Here is a 20,518-nt window from a genome sequence, read left to right on the forward strand (position 1 = left end):
ACAATTTACATAATGGCAAGTTGTTGAAAAGACAATGTAATTGTAATTCAACACACTTTGTTGTCCATGATGAGAATAATGTTGGACACAGTTTTCAAATAGGCTATATATGAAAAGGTGGCACAAAAGTGTTTTAAAAAGTGTTCATAGTAAAATACCAAATTTCATCCTGCCTTTCAAATATGTCATAGAGGTATGAACAATAAACATGATTAAATATCCCTTTGTTTAAAGATAGTATTTTTTTTACCAGTTTGTTATTAAATGTTTTAAACTACATTACCCATAAGCCTCTGTCATTATATCGAAGGAATGCAAAAAATATGGCGCTGTTATTTGTAGTTCAGTGAAGATATGCTAGGGTTAGGATATCGTTAACGGGGTAATACCTCACAACACAGCAACACCGCATTGTTAACTAAATGCATTACTGACGTAATAATAACAGCAAAACGTACTTTGCAACATTAAATGTTTTTTTATATGGGTAAAAAAGGTTATCCAATCACAGCAAATCCCGCATGTGCCAAGGGAAGATCAGAGCCAATGACAACCCATTTGAGCAGAAGCGTCACACGTACTTGTATATATATGGTCATTTTTGACAGCATCTTCCAGGCTCTTGTGGTGAATGGACAGATTATGATTTAAACATTTATTTGCCCCCCATTATATCAAACTAAAACAACAGATTGGATTGTGGGGTTAACCCGATGCAGCAATAGATTTGTTGATTACAGTGAAACATTTTTTTTTTTTTTCAAGCAAGGGCCTAATGGTTTCCATTATATGCATTCATATACACACATGTATATACATATATATGTATGTATATGTATGTGTGTGTGTATATATTATATCATCTCAAGGATGATCAGAAGAAATGGAGAGCACCTGAGTTAAATATATGAGTGTCACAGCAAAGGGTCTGAATACTTAGGACCATGTGATATTTCAGTTTTTCTTTTTTAATAAATCTGCAAAAATGTCAACAATTCTGTGTTTTTCTGTCAATATGGGGTGCTGTGTGTACATTAATGAGGAAAAAAAATGAACTTAAATGATTTTAGCAAATGGCTGCAATATAACAAAGAGTGAAAAATTTAAGGGGGTCTGAATACTTTCCGTACCCACTGTACATGTTTTATGACTGATGGGAGGAATTTTAGAACAAATAGTAGAAAAACTAAATTTTGACTCATTGTCCGTGTTATTCCAAATAGTCCAAGTAATTGTTTTATTTATTTTAAAAAGATTAAGATGAAATGTATTCATTCTAACAACATTTCATATTCAGCAAATGTGGTTTTGAAATGCAAAACATTTTCAACATTTAGCTTTGAATATTGTTTTTCTTCTGCAGAATCAGCTCTTTAGAAAGCCCTTATGAGACAGCAGCGATTCTCATCTGATTCTGAAGCTCTGATCCGTCCGCTCCTGAAAATGCATGTATTTTCCTTCAATCATGTTTGGGTCATTAAAAACCCCTGGACTATTCAGACATTTCAAATAATCAGTCAAGTGACTGAAAAACAAATAGTTCTTCCAAGTTCAGAGTAAAATAAATAAATAAATAATCATGTGGTTTATTTTAACATGGTCAATATTTGTGTGAAATGTATTCAATAAACTAAACAAATGTTAATTTAAGTAATTTATTGATTAGTCTGATAGGCAAGTCTTGTCATATTTATAGAACAGTTGTTGAAGTTCTGCTCTCTTAAAATGACACAATGAACCTGCTGTTCTTCATATTTAATACAGCGGAAAAAACATTTCTCATGCTGTTATAACGGCTGTAAAATATGTTTTTAGTAGTTTTGTTTGTCCTTGAGAGTATTTAAAGGGAAACTATCAACAAAGAATATGAATGATGAAATGCTTTCAAAATATTTAATTTCAAAAATTGCAAAAAAAAAAATAAAAAAAATAAAAATAAAATAAAATAAATAAATAAAATTAACAGTTATTTGTTTATACAGAACATACAGAATAAAACATCAGTAACACTTTAGTATAGGGAACACAAACTTTTAACTACGACTTTTCCCTCAATAAACTCCTAATTTACGGCTTATTAATAGTTAGTAAGGTAGTTGTTAAGTTTAGATATTGGGTAGGATTAAGAATGTAGAATAAGCTCATGCAGAATAAGGCATTAATATGTGCTTAGCAAGTACTAATAAATAGCCAATATTCTAGTAATATGCATGCTAATAAGCAACTAGTTAAAATACTCTAAAATAAAGTGTTACCAAAACATCTTTACTAATTACTCAAACAACTGATCTAGAACAGGCATCAGTATCATTGTCAAGCTTTCACTATTGGAAGAACAGAATAACAACACAAACATGACAAATATATTACAAACCAAAAAAATTTTGAAACCGTGTTTAAGGAAAAATAAATGCTGACAGAACATTCAAACATGTTAACAGAATTAACAGTATTTTTAAACATGTTAATATCAGATTCAGTTTTCTTCTTCTGTTATGGCGTACTGACTTTGGGCTTCAGCAGATGAAACTGTGAAATAAATTATTGCTTCAATGAATGACCATTATCTGTTGAAAATATTGATCTATATAAAAAGGCAAACATGGCATGTCTGTCCATGAGGGAATATGTGACTTGATTAGGGAAAAGACATTTAGAGAGAGAGAGAGAGAGGAAAATGTATGTGTATTATATGTATTTTATTTTATTTATATATTTATTTTAAAAGACATTCTTAGATACATCATACTAATATATTCTAATATATTCTTCTTGATCTGTCATTTCAACATATAATGTTTGTCTTATATGAAATAACAAAAGTGATTAATTAATGGGCTCATATTCCTTAAAAATAACATGTTGTAATATTTAAGGACTGAGGTCCTCCATTTCTGGTATTAAGAGCAAACAGACTTCAAAACAGAAATTCAGAATTCTGACATTATATTAATAACAACAAGAATCATGGAATGTAAGAGATTTGTCCACTGGCTGCTCAACTGGATTCAGAGAAATTGTTCTTTCAACCAAACTAGAGATTCATAAACACAATCAAATCTATAAAAATCAGAAAAGTTTACATTTGGTTAAAAATCCAAAAAGATATGGTCTCTCCACAGACCGTCACATATTCTTGTGTGATACATATTTACCCCTGCGGCTGAATCTCCCTATTACAATGAAGAAACCTTTTCCATCCTGCAAGATGAGATCTTCCATTTCCAGACAAAAGGAAATAATGTGTGGAGATTTAAAGGCCAGAACTGTAAATAAACCAGACTTTGTTGAACACAGGGAGACAAATATATTACAAACACCAGCCGCCCTCTGCTCTCATACCACCTGAGAAATAATTATGACAAATTCACAAACAAAAGGGAAAAGCCTACTAGACCTCTGTCATTCTTTGGGCCTGTAAATAGTGAACGGTCACATACAGGGAGAGTCTTTTCACTGTTATACCTTTAATTCTTGTCTGGGTAACAATACAGTAGATTATTTCATTACAGACATTGACCCAGTGCATCTCAGATCATTCACAGACAGTCCTCAAACACCTCTGTAAAATTACACTATATCTAAAATGAAGTTACAAACTCAAACCAATGAATCATGCAGACAGACCTCTCAATTACAAAGGCTGCAACAATCCTACAAGTGGACAAAAAATTAAATATTTTGTTCGATAATTAATATAAGATCGCAGAACTTTCTCAAAACCCTCCAAATCCTGGAGAAAAGTCGAATTGGATTTCTGCCCAAACACAGAACATCTGACCACATTTACACTCTCCACACCATCATTGATAAACACGTACACCAAAACAAAACCAAAGTCTTTGCTTGCTTTTTTGACATTGAGAAGGCATTTAATTCAGTCTGGCACAAAGGACTCTTCCTAAAACTACTGGAAAATGGGATTAGAAGGGAAAACATTTGATTTAATCAGCACCATGATTAAAAACAATACATTTTTTGTAAAAATAGGGAACAAATGAACAGAATTTTTCTCTCAACAATGAGGAGTTGGACAAGTTTGCCCATTGACCCCCACTCTATTTAACTCCTCTTTGCAGATGATTTAGTCATTCTGTCAAAAACAAAAGAGGAGCAGCTCATTGACATCATAGAGAAATTCAGTCAAACGTGGACTCTTAAAATTAACCTAGCAAAATCAAAAATAATCAGAACAGATCCAGGTGAAGGGAAAATAAAACACCTTTAGAGCAGGAAACCAGGTCATCCAACACACCCACGAATGCACCTATCTGGGACTAAAACTAAGTTCAACAGGAAACTTCAATCTGGCTGTGAAAGAACTGAAATCAAAAGCAATGAGGGTCTTTTACATGATTAAAAATACAATTCAATATGAAATTCCAATTCAAACCTGGCTAAAAATAAAAATAAATAAAGAAATAAATAAAGAAATAAATAAATCAAACCAATTGCGCTGTATGGGCAGCAAGATATGGTGACCCCTAAAAAACCCTTTTTTTTTTTTTTCTAAATGGGAAAAAGAGGAAATCGAAACTCTGCATACCCAAATTCATAAAAAGCATCCTAAAAGTTAACAGAGTGACACCAAACAACTCGTGCAGAGCTGAATTAGGACAATACCCCTTATTAATCAGTATCCAAAAATGATCTCTGAAATTCTATCAGCACCTAAAATGCAGTGGACCGAGCTCATACAGACTGAACCCTGCAGTACCAGGAGCAGAACCTGCACACGAGCCCCTGAAACTACACCTAAACCAGCACAGCACAATCCGACCCAATCAATAAATACTAAATAAAAATAAATAAATACTAAATAAATAAAAAAGATGGAACTCTATTTACACCTGAAAAGAGATTATAAACCAGCAGAAAACCTGAGCTGTGTGAAAGAGCTCAAACTGAGAAAGACACTGAACAAATACAGTGTGATCAGTATCTGGCTATAGAGAGAGGACGGCACAGGCAGAGACGGCAGCCGCGAGAGCAGAGACTGTGTTCACTGTGCTCTCAGAGAGAGGTGGAGACGGAAGAACACTTCCTGATATATTGTGATTACTATCACAACATTAGATCTGCCTGGCTCACAAAATGTCAATAAATAGCACCAAATTTGATGGCATTATCAAATTCAGAAAAATTAAGACATATTTTGGGAGAAAACAGCTTGATCACAACAGCAGCAAAATATGTAGCAGCCTGTCACAAACCAAGAGAGTCAGCCAGCGGACAAAAATAAAGTCAGAAATATTCTTATCATGTCTGAATGTATGTTCAGTTTTGTTTGTTTGTTTTTTTATATTATGAATCATTGTCTTATTTCTTGTTTATAAAAAATGTATTTGTGTATTTATTTATTTATTATTTTTTTATGAATTATATAATCATTATTTTGTTCATTGCTCACTGTACAAGTAATGCCAATAAAGCTCGTTTGAACTGAAATTGAATTGCGAGAGAGAGAGAGAGAGAGAGAGAGAGAGAGAGAGAGAGAGAGAGAGAGAGAGAGAGAGAGAGAGAGAGAGAGAGATCAGACAGAAGTTTTACCTCTCGCTCTGTAACATTTGTAAAGCATCACGATTGTCGCTAACAGATACGGACAAGCTGCCAGAAGAAACCAGAGGATGTTGAAGACAGAAATCTGACCTGAACGTGACACTGAAAAACAGAAACACAAGAACATTATTGAGCAACATTACGGAGCTCTTAAGGGCTTCAAAAAGTTTCTTGAGGAACCCAAAGTTTTGTGAGCGAATACAAAAGCTTTCAATATTTCTACTCCAATCTCATATTATTCCACCACCATAGAGCTCTGTATTATAGAGATAGTTCATTCAAAAAATTATATTCTATCAAAATTTACTCGCCCTCATATTGTTCAAACCTATATGAATTTCTTAATATAATTCTTAATATAAGTTATTCATTTTAATGTTTAAGGGTGACTGTTTCTCCTCTGAACACTCGTTCATCAGGTCGTACCGTCAGTACAGCTTTAGGACTCTCTACAAACACAAATTATTACATTTATTTAAAGTTTTAGATGTTCTGCAGATATTGTCTCTGATTTCACACACAGTTTTCTCTCTCACCTGTAACATTGACCCACAGTGCATCACTGTAGTTTGTGTAATAGACTGGTTTCCCTCTTCCAGCTCTACACCAGTACTGGCCTCCATCAGACACTGAATCAATCTTCAGTCTGTAGGAGTTTGTTTCTCTCTTCTCTGTCTCAGGGTTCAGTGTGTGTTTGTACCAGTAAAAGTCCCAGTATCCAGTAGACGGATCCATGCGACAGGTCAAAGTCACTGTGTTTCCTGTCAGTGCAGCTCCTGCAGGATCTGATGTGAGTTCAGGCTTTGGCTTTAGACCTGCAGGAGAACAAGAACAGATTCAGATCCTCAGTCAGAGTCAGAGTTCACCTGTGTTTGACAAATCATTGAGTATTTGTCTGCAACAGTTGAAACAGAAGACAGTAAGTGTTGAAATACGGATCTTAGATGCATTAAACAGATCTGAATATCAACTACATCAAAAATGTTTGCAATTATTAGTAAAAACTAAATAAAAGTTGATATTTATATTCGGTCTATAAGTATCTTCTTTTACATTCACACAAATGTGGATTATACAGTATTTACATCATTTAAAAGTGTTAAAAAAATTCACTTTTTTCAATTAGTAAAAGTAATGACTAGGTAACCTGTTCCTTTGTGTTTGATGAGTGATTTTCTTTTGAACATCTTGAGTTCATTTATTCTGTAATACTCAGTAAAATGATCCTGTATGTCTGCTGTGAAATAACTGGACAGTCTGAACTTTCTGTGTCTGAGCTACAATGTATTTTTCTGGTCACGTACGAAGTGCAGAGTTTTGACAGCAACAGCCATATTGTTTTTGCAGAGGTTCGTCTCTGTGAATCATTCTGTGTTAGTCTTTTTTCCTTTATTTCATAACATTAGTGATCAGAGATGTGTGGCAGCTGTCAGTAAATCTTCAAGAGATTGCATGTTTTGTTTATAAAGCGTGTTTGTCTCTGGACAGTAATGTTTGTGTTGTGCTCAGAACTAGTTACTCATGAATGCTGGTTAGAAAGTCTGTCTGATGTGCTGTGATGTCAGGATAATGTAGACTAAAATGCTTGTCATTTTTGATGTAACAGTTTTTCTGTTCTTTTTGAGCTCTAAATGTTCCAGTCACCATGTCCTTCATTATAACAGCGATCAGCACATTTAAATATAGTTTAAAAAAATAAACAGTTTTGTTCTAAGCAAAAAAGACATACAGATTTTGAACAAAGAGGGTGAAAGAGATTGAAATGACTGAATTTTCATTTTCAAGTGAGTTAATTTTGAAACTTTGGTGTGAGTGTCGAACAAAATAAATCTTAAATCTAATGTTTGATGAACTGTAAATCATAATAAGATACAAAACAATGACAAGATCGTCTGAAAAGCAAAACAAAGCTGCATTCGTATAAAGACTCACAGATTCTCAGAAAGTGCGAGCAGCAAAAAAGTAATCACATATGGAAAGATGTTTTAACTATTAAAAAACTAACGTTACTGAATGGAAGTATATTTAGCTGTTGCTCAGGTTTGTGTTCACATGCGTCAGACAGACGTCTTCAGCTGTTGTGTCGTGTCTCAGTTTTATCAGCACTCTTGCCATGAGAGTTGTGTTTTTAAGATCACACTTCAGGTAAAATACTTCAGCTTTAAAATGCATTTTCAGATCTGCATTCAGTTTCATTGTTTTGTTCCTTCTAATTGTTTTGGACACGAGAACAGAGAGAAATAAATAAAATCAAGCCCTCAAAAGATGAGTGACAACTGTATCTATCAGCAGTGTGAATGAAACATCTGAGAGCGAAAGACTCTTGATTGCTTGTGTGATCATGATCATGTAGAGAGAGTTTATGAGGACAATGATGTTCAACTCACCCTTCACTGTGAGAGAAACAGAAGAGCTTGATCGTGTAAAAACTGATCTTCCATCTATTTGTCCTTTACACGTGTACCAACCCTGATCAGACTTAACAGCTTCAACAATACTGAGAGTGTCTCTGTTTACAGTGTAACGCTCAGACGTCTGTAACTTTGAACTTCCTTTGTATTTATTTAATGATAGGTGAGACAAAGTAAGCTCAAATTTACCTTGTTTTCTACTCAATGTCTTCAGGTTAAAGTGATGAGATGAAAAAATAAACACTCACCTGATACTGTCAGCATAACTCTGTCACTGATCTCTGAGTACTGTGGGGCTTTAGTCTGGGTTCCTCTACAGCTGTACACACCAGCATGAGACCAATCCACAGATGTGATTATATAGCTCTTGTCTTGTCCTGCGCTGTAATAGATCTGGACTTGTCTTCTGCTGTAATAATCTTTATACCAGTTGTACCGCCAGACTCCTGTCTCCTGTATGTCACATGTGAGAGTGACCGTCTCTCCTCTGAACACACGAACATCAGGCTGAACACGCACTACAGGTTTGGGTCTCTCTGTGAAAAGAGCAAACAACACACTTCATATTTGAATGATTTTAAACTCAAAATTAATTTTCACTAAAAAAATCTCCAAACTGAAAGAGCACTTACCTCTCACTGTTATCTTAATTGTATCACTGATCTCTGTGTAGTATTTTCCTCTCTCTGCTCTGCACTGGTATGTTCCTCCATCAGAGACTCTCACAGAACTGATTGTTTTAGTTGAATGATCAATGGATTCACGGTTTGAGTCTTTCCTCCAGAGAAACGTCCATCCAGTTGACTGTCCCACATCACAGCTGAGAGTAACTGTGTCTCCAGTGAACACTGAACTCTGAGGCTTTACAGTCAGATTTGGCTTCGGTTTATCTGTAAGTGTACAGTGATTCAGTGTTGAGTTCATTTATAGGTGTTATTTGTCATACTTTTCAGTATTCTTCTGTTTTTATCATTCTTTTTTATAGAGTAATCTATGTAATTTATTTTGATTTAAGGGGAAGTGTGCTTTTTTCTGCTCCTACAATAGTGACCAAACAGAACAGCAAAAATATACCGTAGATTTTGAGAAGGAAATTCTAGTGCTTTCAAACAATAATGTTAAAGTCTTGGGTAAGTTCAGGGAATATTAGTTCAAAGCAGGTTATGTGACAGACCTAAGGCAAGTTTATGAATAATTAAGTGGATAATCTCAACTTTTTAGCTTATTTATAATAAAAATAAATATGATAAATATCAGCCATATCATCTTTGCAAGCAGACTGCAATTCATCAAACAATTAGTGTTTATATGAATATAATAGTATAATCAGTAATAAAAAACTGATTAAAGTTTAAAGATTAAAAGATAAGTTTAAAAAATAATGATTGGACAACCGCCCAGGCAACAATCTGCACTAAGGATGTAAATTGCAAATTGAAAGGAGAAGTGTGACACGCTGCTTCCGTTTCCATGGAGATGGGTCTCATTTCGAAGGCTGCATCATCCGGAAGATGCATTTGTCGGCTGCATACGTCATTAAGGATGTCTTATTTCAGGACAGTAACCATTATAAAATTGATTGTTATTCCTAAAGTGTGATTTCTTTTGAACATCTGGAGTTTATCTTCCTCTGTATTACTCAGTAAATTGATCCTGTATGTCTGCTGTGAAATAACTGGACAGTCTGAACTTTCTGTGTCTGAGCTACAATGTATTTTTCTGGTCAAAATACTTGTCATTTTTGATGTAACAGTTTTTCTGTTCTTTTTGAGCTCTAAATGTTCCAGTCACCATGTCCTTCATTATAACAGCAATCAGCACATTTAAAAATAGTTAAAAGAATAAACAATTTTCTTCTAAGGAAAAAAGACATACAGATTTTGAACAAAGAGGGTGAAAGAGATTAAATGATGACTGAATTTTCATTTTCAAGTGAGTTAATTTTGAAACTTTGGTGTGAGTGTCGAACAAAATAAATCTTAAATCTAATGTTTGATGAACTGTAAATCATAATAAGATACAAAACAATGACAAGATCGTCTGAAAAGCAAAACAAAGCTGCATTCGTATAAAGACTCAGATTCTCAGAAAGTGCGAGCAGCAAAAAAGTAATTACATATGGAAAGATGTTTTAACTTTATTAAAAACTTTAACGTTACTGAATGGAAGGAACTGTGTAAAATATAATTAGCAGCCATTAACACAGAAGTATATTTAACTGTTGCTCAGGTTTGTGTTCACATGCGTCAGACAGACGTCTTCAGCTTTTATGTCGTGTCTCGGTTTTATCAGCACTCTTGCCATGAGAGTTGTGTTTTTAAGATCACACTTCAGGTAAAATACTTCAGCTTTAAAATGCATTTTCAGATCTGCATTCAGTTTCATTGTTTTGTTCCTTCTAATTGTTTTGGACACGAGAACAGAGAGAAATAAATAAAATCAAGCCCTGAAAAGAGGAGTGACAACTGTATCTATCAGCAGTGTGAATGAAACATCTGAGAGCGAAAGACTCTTGATTGCTTGTGTGATCATGATCATGTAGAGAGAGTTTATGAGGACAATGATGTTCAACTCACCCTTCACTGTGAGAGAAACAGAAGAGCTTGATCGTGTAAAAACTGATCTTCCATCTATTTGTCCTTTACACGTGTACCAACCCTGATCAGACTTAACAGCTTCAACAATACTGAGAGTGTCTCTGGTTACAGTGTAACCCTCAGACGTCTGTAACTTTGAACTTCCTTTATATTTATTTAATGATAGGTGAGACAAAGTAAGCTCAAATTTACCTTGTTTTCTACTCAATGTCTTCAGGTTAAAGTGATGAGATGAAAAAATAAACACTCACCTGATACTGTCAGCATAACTCTGTCACTGATCTCTGAGTACTGTGGGGCTTTAGTCTGGGTTCCTCTACAGCTGTACACACCAGCATGAGACCAATCCACAGATGTGATTATATAGCTCTTGTCTTGTCCTGCGGTGTAATAGATCTGGACTTGTCTTCTGCTGTAATAATCTTTATACCAGTTGTACCGCCAGACTCCTGTCTCCTGTATGTCACATGTGAGAGTGACCGTCTCTCCTCTGAACACACGAACATCAGGCTGAACACGCACTACAGGTTTGGGTCTCTCTGTGAAAAGAGCAAACAACACACTTCATATTTGAATGATTTTAAACTCAAAATTAATTTTCACTAAAAAAATCTACAAACTGAAAGAGCACTTACCTCTCACTGTTATCTTAATTGTATCACTGAGCTCTGTGTAGTATTTTCCTCTCTCTGCTCTGCACTGGTATGTTCCTCCATCAGAGACTCTCACAGAACTGATTGTTTTAGTTGAATGATCAATGGATTCACGGTTTGAGTCTTTCCTCCAGAGAAACGTCCATCCAGTTGACTGTCCCACGTCACAGCTGAGAGTAACTGTGTCTCCAGTGAACACTGAACTCTGAGGCTTTACAGTCAGATTTGGCTTCGGTTTATCTGTAAGTGTACAGTGATTCAGTGTTGAGTTCATTTATAGGTGTTATTTGTCATACTTTTCAGTATTCTTCTGTTTTTATCATTCTTTTTTATAGAGTAATCTATGTAATTTATTTTGATTTAAAGGGAAGTGTGCTTTTTTCTGCTCCTACAATAGTGACCAAACAGAACAGCAAAAATATACCGTAGATTTTGAGAAGGAAATTCTAGTGCTTTCAAACAATAATGTTAAAGTCTTGGGTAAGTTCAGGGAATATTAGTTCAAAGCAGGTCATGTGACAGACCTAAGGCAAGTTTACGGATAATTAAGTGGATAATCTCAACTTTTCAGCTTATTTATAATAAAAATAAATATGATAAATATCAGCCATATCATCTTTGCAAGCAGACTGCAATTCATCAAACAATTAGTGTTTATATGAATATAATAGTATAATCAGTAATAAAAAACTGATTAATGTTTAAAGATTAAAAGATAAGTTTAAAAAATAATGATTGGACAACCGCCCAGGCAACAATCTGCACTAAGGATGTAAATTGCAAATTGAAAGGAGAAGTGTGACACGCTGCTTCCGTTTCCATGGAGATGTGTCTCATTTCGAAGGCTGCGTCATCCGGAAGATGCATTTGTCGGCTGCATACGTTATTAAGGATGTCTTATTTCAGGACAGTAACCATTATAAAATTGATTGTTATTCCTAGTGAAGTGTAAATTGCTGTAGCTTCCTTATTTGGATTGTAGTGGTCAGTTTACATTCAACTTTTAAAACGAGACACAGATGACTCCAGGATTTGGTGCTCTGCTGAGATCGAGGATGTCTTTGTGTGTTCAACATGAGCTCTGAGTTGACTGAACTTACTCCCATTGGGAATTTTGAAACCGATAACCACGAGAGGTTTAGGTTAATCAACGGAGTTCAGGGTTGATAGGATGGTAAGTAAAACCTGCTTTCTGGAACAGCCTGTGCTTTTGTCACTTTACTGTTACTGGTTATAGTTTAAACATCTGCAAAAAGGACTAAGCAATCACAATTCTGTATGCAGATAAATGAAAGAATGAAAAGATCAGAAGGAAAATGGTCATTTGTATTTTGATCGCTGAAGTTAATCGAGATTTTCAGACTTGAACATTACATTTCTCCTAAAACACTTCTAAAAATATAATCACACACACAAGGCTGAAATTATCAGCAAAAGAATATTGATGTTGGAGCTTCAACATAATACGGGCAAAACATCTGTGTCCTATGCAAGACATTTCTTTTTTTGTACTAATTACATCAAAAATGTTTTAATTATGGGTAAAAACTAAATGAATAACTGATATTCATATCTATGTATATTCTTTTGCACAACTGCAGGTTGTACAATATAATTCAAGAAAGTAAAAAAGAGTGCCAAACTAAACTTGCAATGTGATGATGTGTGTCAGTTTGAATCATTTATTGTGGCATAATATGATCTGTTTCACATTAAGAGATAGGTATAATACAGTATATAATATGCTGAATTCAGTAAGCAGTAAGATAGTTTTACATTCTGAGCAAAACCTCAGTCTCTTGATTGGATGTGTGATCACAGTAGAGAGTTTATGAGGACAATGATGTTCAACTCACCCTTCACAGAGAGAGAAACAGCAGAGCTTAAATGTGATGAGTTTGGTCTGCCATCTCTCAGTCCTCTACACCAGTACTGACCCTGATCAGATGTAACAGCTCCAACAATACTGAGAGTGTCTCTGTTTACAGTGTGACGCTCAGACGCCTGTAACATTGAACTGCCTTTATACCACTCATATCTCCACTCATGTGTCCAGTATCTCCTGTCATCTCTCTGGTAATTTCTCCAGGTCCAGTCACTGTAAGTCTCTATCACACACTTCAGATTGACTGTCTCTCCAGTGAATACAGATCTGTCTGGTGTCACAGTCAGTGTAGATGTGGGTGAATCTGTGAAGAAACACAAATGTGTTCATATTTTGTTCATATCAACTAAATGGTTTTATGCAAATTTCGCTGAGAACATTAAAATCTTGTAGATTCTGTATAAACTGACTTTATTTCCACTAGTAAAGGTATTGACCTGCTCCTTTGTTTTTGATGAGTGATTTGAGGAGTGATTCATCTGAAGTTTGCTTTCTTCTGTAAAACTGTAAAATGATCCAGTATGTCTGCTGAAATAACTGGACAGTCTGAACTTTCTCTGTCTTTCTGGTCACATGCAATGGAGTTTAGACAGTGACAGCCTTTTTTCTCTTTTCTTTCTCTTTCTGCAGAATATCAGTGATCAGAGATGTCTGTAAACTGTCAGTAAACAGAGGCTTCATGTTTTGTTTCTAAACTGTCTCTGGACAGGATGATGGAGACTAAAATTATCTTCATGATTTCTGTCATATAGAGTCATTAGACTTATTTTATGATTCATTTATTGTGCTTTTGTTTTCTTTTTGAACTCTGAAAGCTCAGAATCTCACCCATTATAATAGCAATCAGCACATTATTAAAAAATGTTCTGAAGAAAAACATACAGATTTGGAGGACATGAGGGAGATTAAATTAATTTTTATTTTCATGTGAGCTAATGTTGTAACTTTGAGTGTTGGATGAAATAAATATTAATTCTAATGTCTAATGATAGACAGTTGATGAACTTTCAGTCATAATCAGGGACAAAACGATGACAGGATCATCTGAAAAGTAACACAAAGCTGCATTTGTATACAAACAAAGATTTCAGTAAGTCCAAGCAGCAATAAAAAGATGTTTAATGTTATTGAATGGAGTGTAATTATTGACCATTAACACAGAAGTATTTTTATCTGTCGTCTCTCTGTTTTATCAGCACTTCATGAGTGTTGTGTTTTTAATGTCACTTAATGTTAAAAATACTTCAGCTTTAAAATGCATTTAAAGCATCTCAGATCTCCATTCAGTTTCATTCTGTTTTGCTCCTTCAAAAATGGTTTTGAACACGAGAACAGAGAAAACTAGAATGTACATTTCCTGAAGAAAATGTGAGTTGTGTTTGCAGTGGCAAAACTTGGCACTGAGCAGATGCTACAGTGTTCTTCACGATTGCAGGAGAGCCAACCACCATGTCTGTACGATGTTGTGGAGCTGAGATATGGCTTCTTGATGTTGCAATATGGTTGCTAGGGTGCTCTAAACTGTTGCTAGGGTGTGGCTACACAGTTACCATGGTGATATTTACAGACTGTTTTCTCACCCAAAACAAAAGACCCCCATACCCCCCCCCCCCATGTCTGTACCAAGTTCTGGTGCTGAGATATGGGTTATTTATGTGTTTGTACGGTTGCTAGGGTACTCTAAATGGTTTCTAGGGTGAGGTTATACAGTATATGGGGTGATATTTAAAGAAGACTGTTTGCCAGTCTGCCAGCCGTGTTTCTACAATATTCTGGTGCTGAAATATGGCTTGTTATTTTTGTTATGCAGATGCTAGGGTGCTTTAAGTGGTTTCTAGGGCGTGGCTATGAAGTTATGTCATGTCACTACTTATTGGCTGCTTCAGAGGGTGTTCTGAGTGGCTGCTTAGGGAGTTGCAAGGCAGTTGCTAGGGTGTTGTTATGCAGTTGCTAAGGTGTTCTGAGTTGTTGCTAGGTGGTTGCTAGGGCATTCTGGCTCGTTGCTATGGTGTTGCTAGGGTGTTCTGGTGGGTTGCTAAGGTGTTGCTAGGCAGTTGCTAGGGTGTTCTGGGTGGTTGTTATGGTGTTGCTAGGCAGTTGCTAGAGTGTTCTGGGTGGTTGCTAAGGTATTGCTAGGCGGATGCTAGGATATCCTGGGTGAGAAACAGCACACCTCTCCTCAATAATCTGCATGATTTGACGTCTCATTCATGGGTCTATGACAAACGGAGCGGGACGAGTAGCGCACCAAAGTTTTGTCCCGATGAAGAAGAATAATAAGTTTGCAAAAGAACAATATGCTTTGCCTTTGGCAAGGACCACTAATAAAACAGAATCACCACTAATTAAACAACCCTCAAAAGAGAGATGGACTGTAACACTGTCAATGTCAACAAGATGGTCTGTCCAAAGCACAAGCCCTTCAAAAGAAGAGTGAGAACCGTATCATCAGTGTGAATGTAACACCTGAGAGTGAAAGACTCTCGATTGGTTGTGTGATTAAAGAGAGTTTAGGAGGACAATGATGTTCAACTCACCCTTCACAGAGAGAGAAACAACAGAGCTTGATTGTGATGAGTTTGGTCTTCCATCTCTCAGTCCTCTACACCAGTACTGACCCTGATCAGATGTAACAGCTTCAACAATACTAAGAGTGTCTCTGGTTACAGTGTGACACTCAGACTTCTGTAACTTTGAACTGCCTTTATACCACTCATATCTCCACTCATGTGTCCAGTCTCTCCAGTCATCTCTCTGGTAATTTCTCCAGATCCAGTATCTGTAAGTCTCTATCACACACTTCAGATTGACTGTCTCTCCAGTGAATACAGATCTGTCTGGAGTCACAGTCAGTGTAGATGTGGGTGAATCTGTGAAAAAACACAAAAACATATGTGAGTCAATCAGCTCTTTCAGAGATAATATTTTTAAGATGTTTTGGAAAGCTATGCAGTTTATACTTTATTTTATGCCGTATTTCATAGTATTTGATCTGTTTTGCTCATTTTCACCAATATCATTTGAGAACGAATCTAAACATGATATTGATTTAATACAAACGTTCATTAAACAAGAAGTTAAAATTAAGTGACTTACATTTTAGAAACAATTTTAAACAGAAGTTTTTTTTTTTTTTGCTATTTCAGCAAAGATTTATTTTGTTGTTAGTGATTTCATTTTATCGGTAACTGCTCTATATAGTGTCTTATTATTCTAATTGTATTTATTGATTAAATATAAGACATTTCTCAGGCATTATATGTGGATCTTTTAGATGAATTTGAGGTGTGCAGGTCTAGCCTTGCTTCACTCAGTTTCAACCCCTCAAAATCTTGGTCTTATCTTGGTCTCAACAGGGAACGTTCTCATAACTTTGGCTAACGTTCCTGCAAAGTTCTCTCAAAGTTATGAACAAATGTTCTTCCAGTAATGTTAACAGAATGTTTGTTCAATGTTATCTGGTCTTTAATAATGTTCTCAAAATGTTAACATTATTTATACATCCTTTGTAGTTTTTTTTTTTTTAAATGTCCCCATAATGTTGGGAGAAAACGTTCTTGAAACATCCTTTAAACATTTAGAATGAAAACAAACTTCAAATGAATAATGTTGTGTTTTCTGTTTTAAAAGAGTGAAAACATGTTTTTAAAACATTTACTAAGAGCAAATGTTATGAATACACATAAGAACATTAAATACCAACAACAATAGAGAGGGAAAAAAAACATTCTATGTCTCGAAACTCATTTTATTAATTTAAAAATGGCCAACTTTTATTTAAAACAATTAAAACCAGTATATACTTAGTATAATTTGATTTACCTTCTTCCACCAATAAAGCTATTAATAAAATAGGTATTATTCATTTAAAAATGTACACTTTTATATGACCTAATAAATAAATACTGTAAGCATTGAAATAAATTATAAAATCTGAAGACTATTTAAAATAGTTTTTAATAAAACTATTCAAGTGTAAATTGTATAATAATTTTAACTAAAACATACAAAATAAGGCGGAATTTAAATATAGGCCCAATCGGCACAATATACCCTTTGGCACATAACGTTCGGAGTGGACAGATGTATTTTCGGTCACAGAAAAAAAAAAAAAAAAAAAAAAAAAGTACAAGAAAAAAATATGATTAAAATCTGGATAAAATCTTATTTCACTGAAAAACAGTTTTGTACCTGTCTTTCTAAGAATAAAAGGATTTAACACTTATTCCTGAGGTACTTGGTGCATCTCCTCTTCTCTTCGCTATTTTGAATGTATGATGCAATATCTCAAAACAACAAAGAGATACAAAGACAATATTTAAATGTAATTAATGCTTTGGGGGTTCACCACTTGGAGGTTGGGACATGGTACAACAACTTAAATGGTTCAAAATGGCTTCCAAATATCTGTCCACTCTAGTGGACTCCATGCATGAAAGGGGTTTTAAACAATGGCTTAATGTTGGATGTTACAGCAAAATCCCCCGTGTTTAATGAACAGAGATCAGTGTGACAGTTACTGATGAAAGACAAATAAACTAACAAAAGTCAAGGGCCCGACTAAAGCAAACACATTTAAATGAAATCTTCAACATTTAAACCTCTGTTAGTACTTCTGATGAATGACAGAAATACAGTCAAACTTTAATCACTTAATTATCTCATTAACTGCAGTTGCTTCAGTGTTACTTTGACACTCTTGGCCTCATATAGACATCGATGTTCATTTAACACTGAGGATTTTGCTGTGTATCACGTCACTATGACATTCTCCATTGTAGTAATTAGTAAAGTTTTCGAGGAGGACTTTACTGTGAAGAATGTTGAGTTATTAATAAAAAAGTTGAAATAATGTTTCAGGAACATCAAACATTTAAATGACATTCAAAATTAAGGAAACTGGACATTTAAACGTTTCCAAAACCAAAACAGAATGTTTGGAAAACCTTTTAAGAACAAATATTTGTTAGCTGGGAACACATTCTGGTCTCTGTCTCAGTTTGTGGTCTCGACTACAACAACAATTATCTGTAAGTCACGTCATTCTCTCTGACTTCAGTACAAAACTCATCTGTATTGAACTCTCTTGCTCAAGTCCTTCTATTCTCATCATATTGTGACTATAACCGTTATCCATAGTGACAGTGACTAAAGTAAATATCAAAGATGGAGACTCCCATAACACAGAAAATCACAATTTACATAATTTTATAATAAACCAGAACCTCCACAAAACACGTGTGTAGTAACTGAATAATGACTAAAAATAAAATTCTTCAGTTCCTTATAACAACAGATGTGGTGGAAATATTAATTTTAAGTGATCATTAAACAGATCTGAATATGAACACTCACCTGATACAGTCAGTGTAACAGCAGCACTGATGTCTGTCTGTGAGTGTGATCTCTCTCCTCTACAGCTGTATTTACCACTGTGAGACACTTGAGCTGTGAAACTGAACTCTGCTGTTGTTGTATAATAAGGGTTTTCATCTTTAAACCATCTGTATGTCCACTGAATGTTTCCTCCTCCCTGTAAGTCACATGTGAGAGTGACTGTCTCTTCTCTGAACACACGCTGATCTGGCGTCACCTTCACTACAGGTTTTACTGATAAACATAAGTAAATATTGAAAAGCATTGCAGTATCAAGATCACGGTCATGAACTCAAAACATCCTTAGGAGAAAAACACTATTAAATTAAAAATCTAGTTTGCTTGTAAATTGTAATAATTACATCAAAACTGTATGTAAGTATTGGTAAAAACTAAATGAAACTGATATATTTATCCAGTCTGTCCTTTGAATTATTTTTCTACCTATTCTGACCAGTAGATGGTGCTGTTTACAGTCAGAATGTTTTAAAAGATCTGAAAAGAAATTGGGAACTTCTTTTCTCGAGCCTTTATCTCTCCCAGCCCTTCAAACCAAACCATACTGAATGAATAAAGCTAAGCATAGTTGGTGCACAAGATCTTAATGACACAGTCATTGATTACAGTGAACATTACAACTGCAGCACCTCAGAGACTTGAACAAAACTCTCACTGTGCAGAACTCATTTCTGTTTTATACAGTGGATTATGATCTTTTGAAATCAATGTCTGACTGAACTATGTTACAACTGCAAGACTGTTTGATTAATTGAATAAATATCAGATTTCTGTAATGTTTTTTGTAGCATAAGGAACTACAGTCAGATGATTCTGTGAAATGTGCAAAACATGGACATAAAACATCAGCAAAGAGGGAGAACAATTGTGGGATCTGGATGTATCCATGTAGACAAATAAACAACTATAACACAATTCACATTAGTTTTAAAAAGAAAATCAATTTTACTGTAGTACTGCACAGTACCTTCAGCACATTGATTGAGTCCAGAGTGGATGAAGGACATCAGCACTAAAAGCAGAAGAAACAAAGATATGAAGCATTTCCATCACTTCAACACAATGTAAATCACACACTGAAACATGTCTAGAGTTTATTCTACATGAACTGAAAGTGTTTTTCTGTTCTGATTAGGGCTGGGCGACACAGCTAAAAAAATTATCACGATATAATGTTTCATATTGATCGGTATCGAAAATTATTGAAAAAATTTTAGTAGAAAAAAAAAATGTTTGAATTTAACCAATGCATATTTAATTAAGGCAAACAACATAATTTTTAAACAAAACTAAATAAAATGTAAACAAATCTTTCTTACATTTTATATGAAGATTAAATAAATAAGTGTTAAAGAAACTTAGAGCTGCACAATTCTGGATAAATTGAGAATTTTTTTTTTTTCAAACCGAGATCACAATTCTGAATGTCAACTAAACAAAATAACGTAATTTACTAGAGGTTCTGACAAAATATTAATTGCTGCAGTCTTTTATAAAAATTTAAATATATTTGAATTAATTATTTTAAAAAATCTGTTTGGATGTATGATTCAATTACACGCCCATAAATACTCTTGTTTCATTACTGGATGAATCAGTGTATTTGAAAGAATCTGTTGAATGAAGATTCAACGTCAAATACATTTTTTAACAGTCACTTATCGCCACCTGGTGGTGAAACAATGTAATCGATTAACGCGTCATTTTCAGCGCTTCAAGTTTCTTTCAAAAGCTGATTTGCTCTATTTTGATCGATAACATAGACATTAGTATTTATATCTGAACTATAAACTTTTCTCTCAGTACTTCTGTGATAATTTGAATATTTGTAACACAGAAATAAAGATACTGTGTGGTTAAAAACACTGTTTGTGCAGCTGTTCATACCGACATGACAACTGCTCTCTCAAGACGAACTTTGAAGCAGATCAACTGTAAGACGTAAGGAAACCATGAAACTGCCTCAGACGAGCTGACATGTCCTTTTGTATTCACAATCTCCTCGTCGCCGGCAGGTAC

At 34.7% G+C, this 20,518-nt stretch overlaps 3 protein-coding genes and 1 long non-coding RNA gene across 5 annotated transcripts in view; 2 read left to right on the plus strand and 2 right to left on the minus strand.

The window, feature by feature from the left end:
* Positions 1–20,518, minus strand: part of LOC127516298 (Fc receptor-like protein 5) — a 237,800-nt gene that overhangs the window by 163,247 nt on the left and 54,035 nt on the right. The gene's annotated exons all lie outside the window — the stretch shown is intronic.
* LOC127516321 (uncharacterized) overlaps positions 1–20,518 on the plus strand; it is a 251,302-nt gene that overhangs the window by 158,147 nt on the left and 72,637 nt on the right. The gene's annotated exons all lie outside the window — the stretch shown is intronic.
* The window catches only part of LOC127516317 (histone H2B-like), a 192,380-nt gene that overhangs the window by 108,511 nt on the left and 63,351 nt on the right, over positions 1–20,518 (plus strand). The gene's annotated exons all lie outside the window — the stretch shown is intronic.
* Positions 1–20,518, minus strand: part of LOC127516299 (titin-like) — a 136,527-nt gene that overhangs the window by 105,092 nt on the left and 10,917 nt on the right. Inside the window, exons 2-9 of the mRNA XM_051900804.1 lie at positions 19,467–19,511; positions 18,461–18,715; positions 15,643–15,975; positions 13,077–13,409; positions 11,203–11,460; positions 10,819–11,106; positions 8,603–8,860; positions 8,219–8,506 (exon numbers count right to left, since the gene is read on the minus strand). Coding sequence (XP_051756764.1) covers positions 8,219–8,506; positions 8,603–8,860; positions 10,819–11,106; positions 11,203–11,460; positions 13,077–13,409; positions 15,643–15,975; positions 18,461–18,715; positions 19,467–19,511 — 2,058 coding nt within the window. The remainder of the gene's footprint in view (positions 1–8,218; positions 8,507–8,602; positions 8,861–10,818; positions 11,107–11,202; positions 11,461–13,076; positions 13,410–15,642; positions 15,976–18,460; positions 18,716–19,466; positions 19,512–20,518) is intronic.

The sequence above is a fragment of the Ctenopharyngodon idella genome, chromosome 7 (genome assembly GCF_019924925.1).
Source record: "Ctenopharyngodon idella isolate HZGC_01 chromosome 7, HZGC01, whole genome shotgun sequence".
NCBI classification, from domain to species: Eukaryota; Metazoa; Chordata; class Actinopteri; order Cypriniformes; family Xenocyprididae; genus Ctenopharyngodon; species Ctenopharyngodon idella.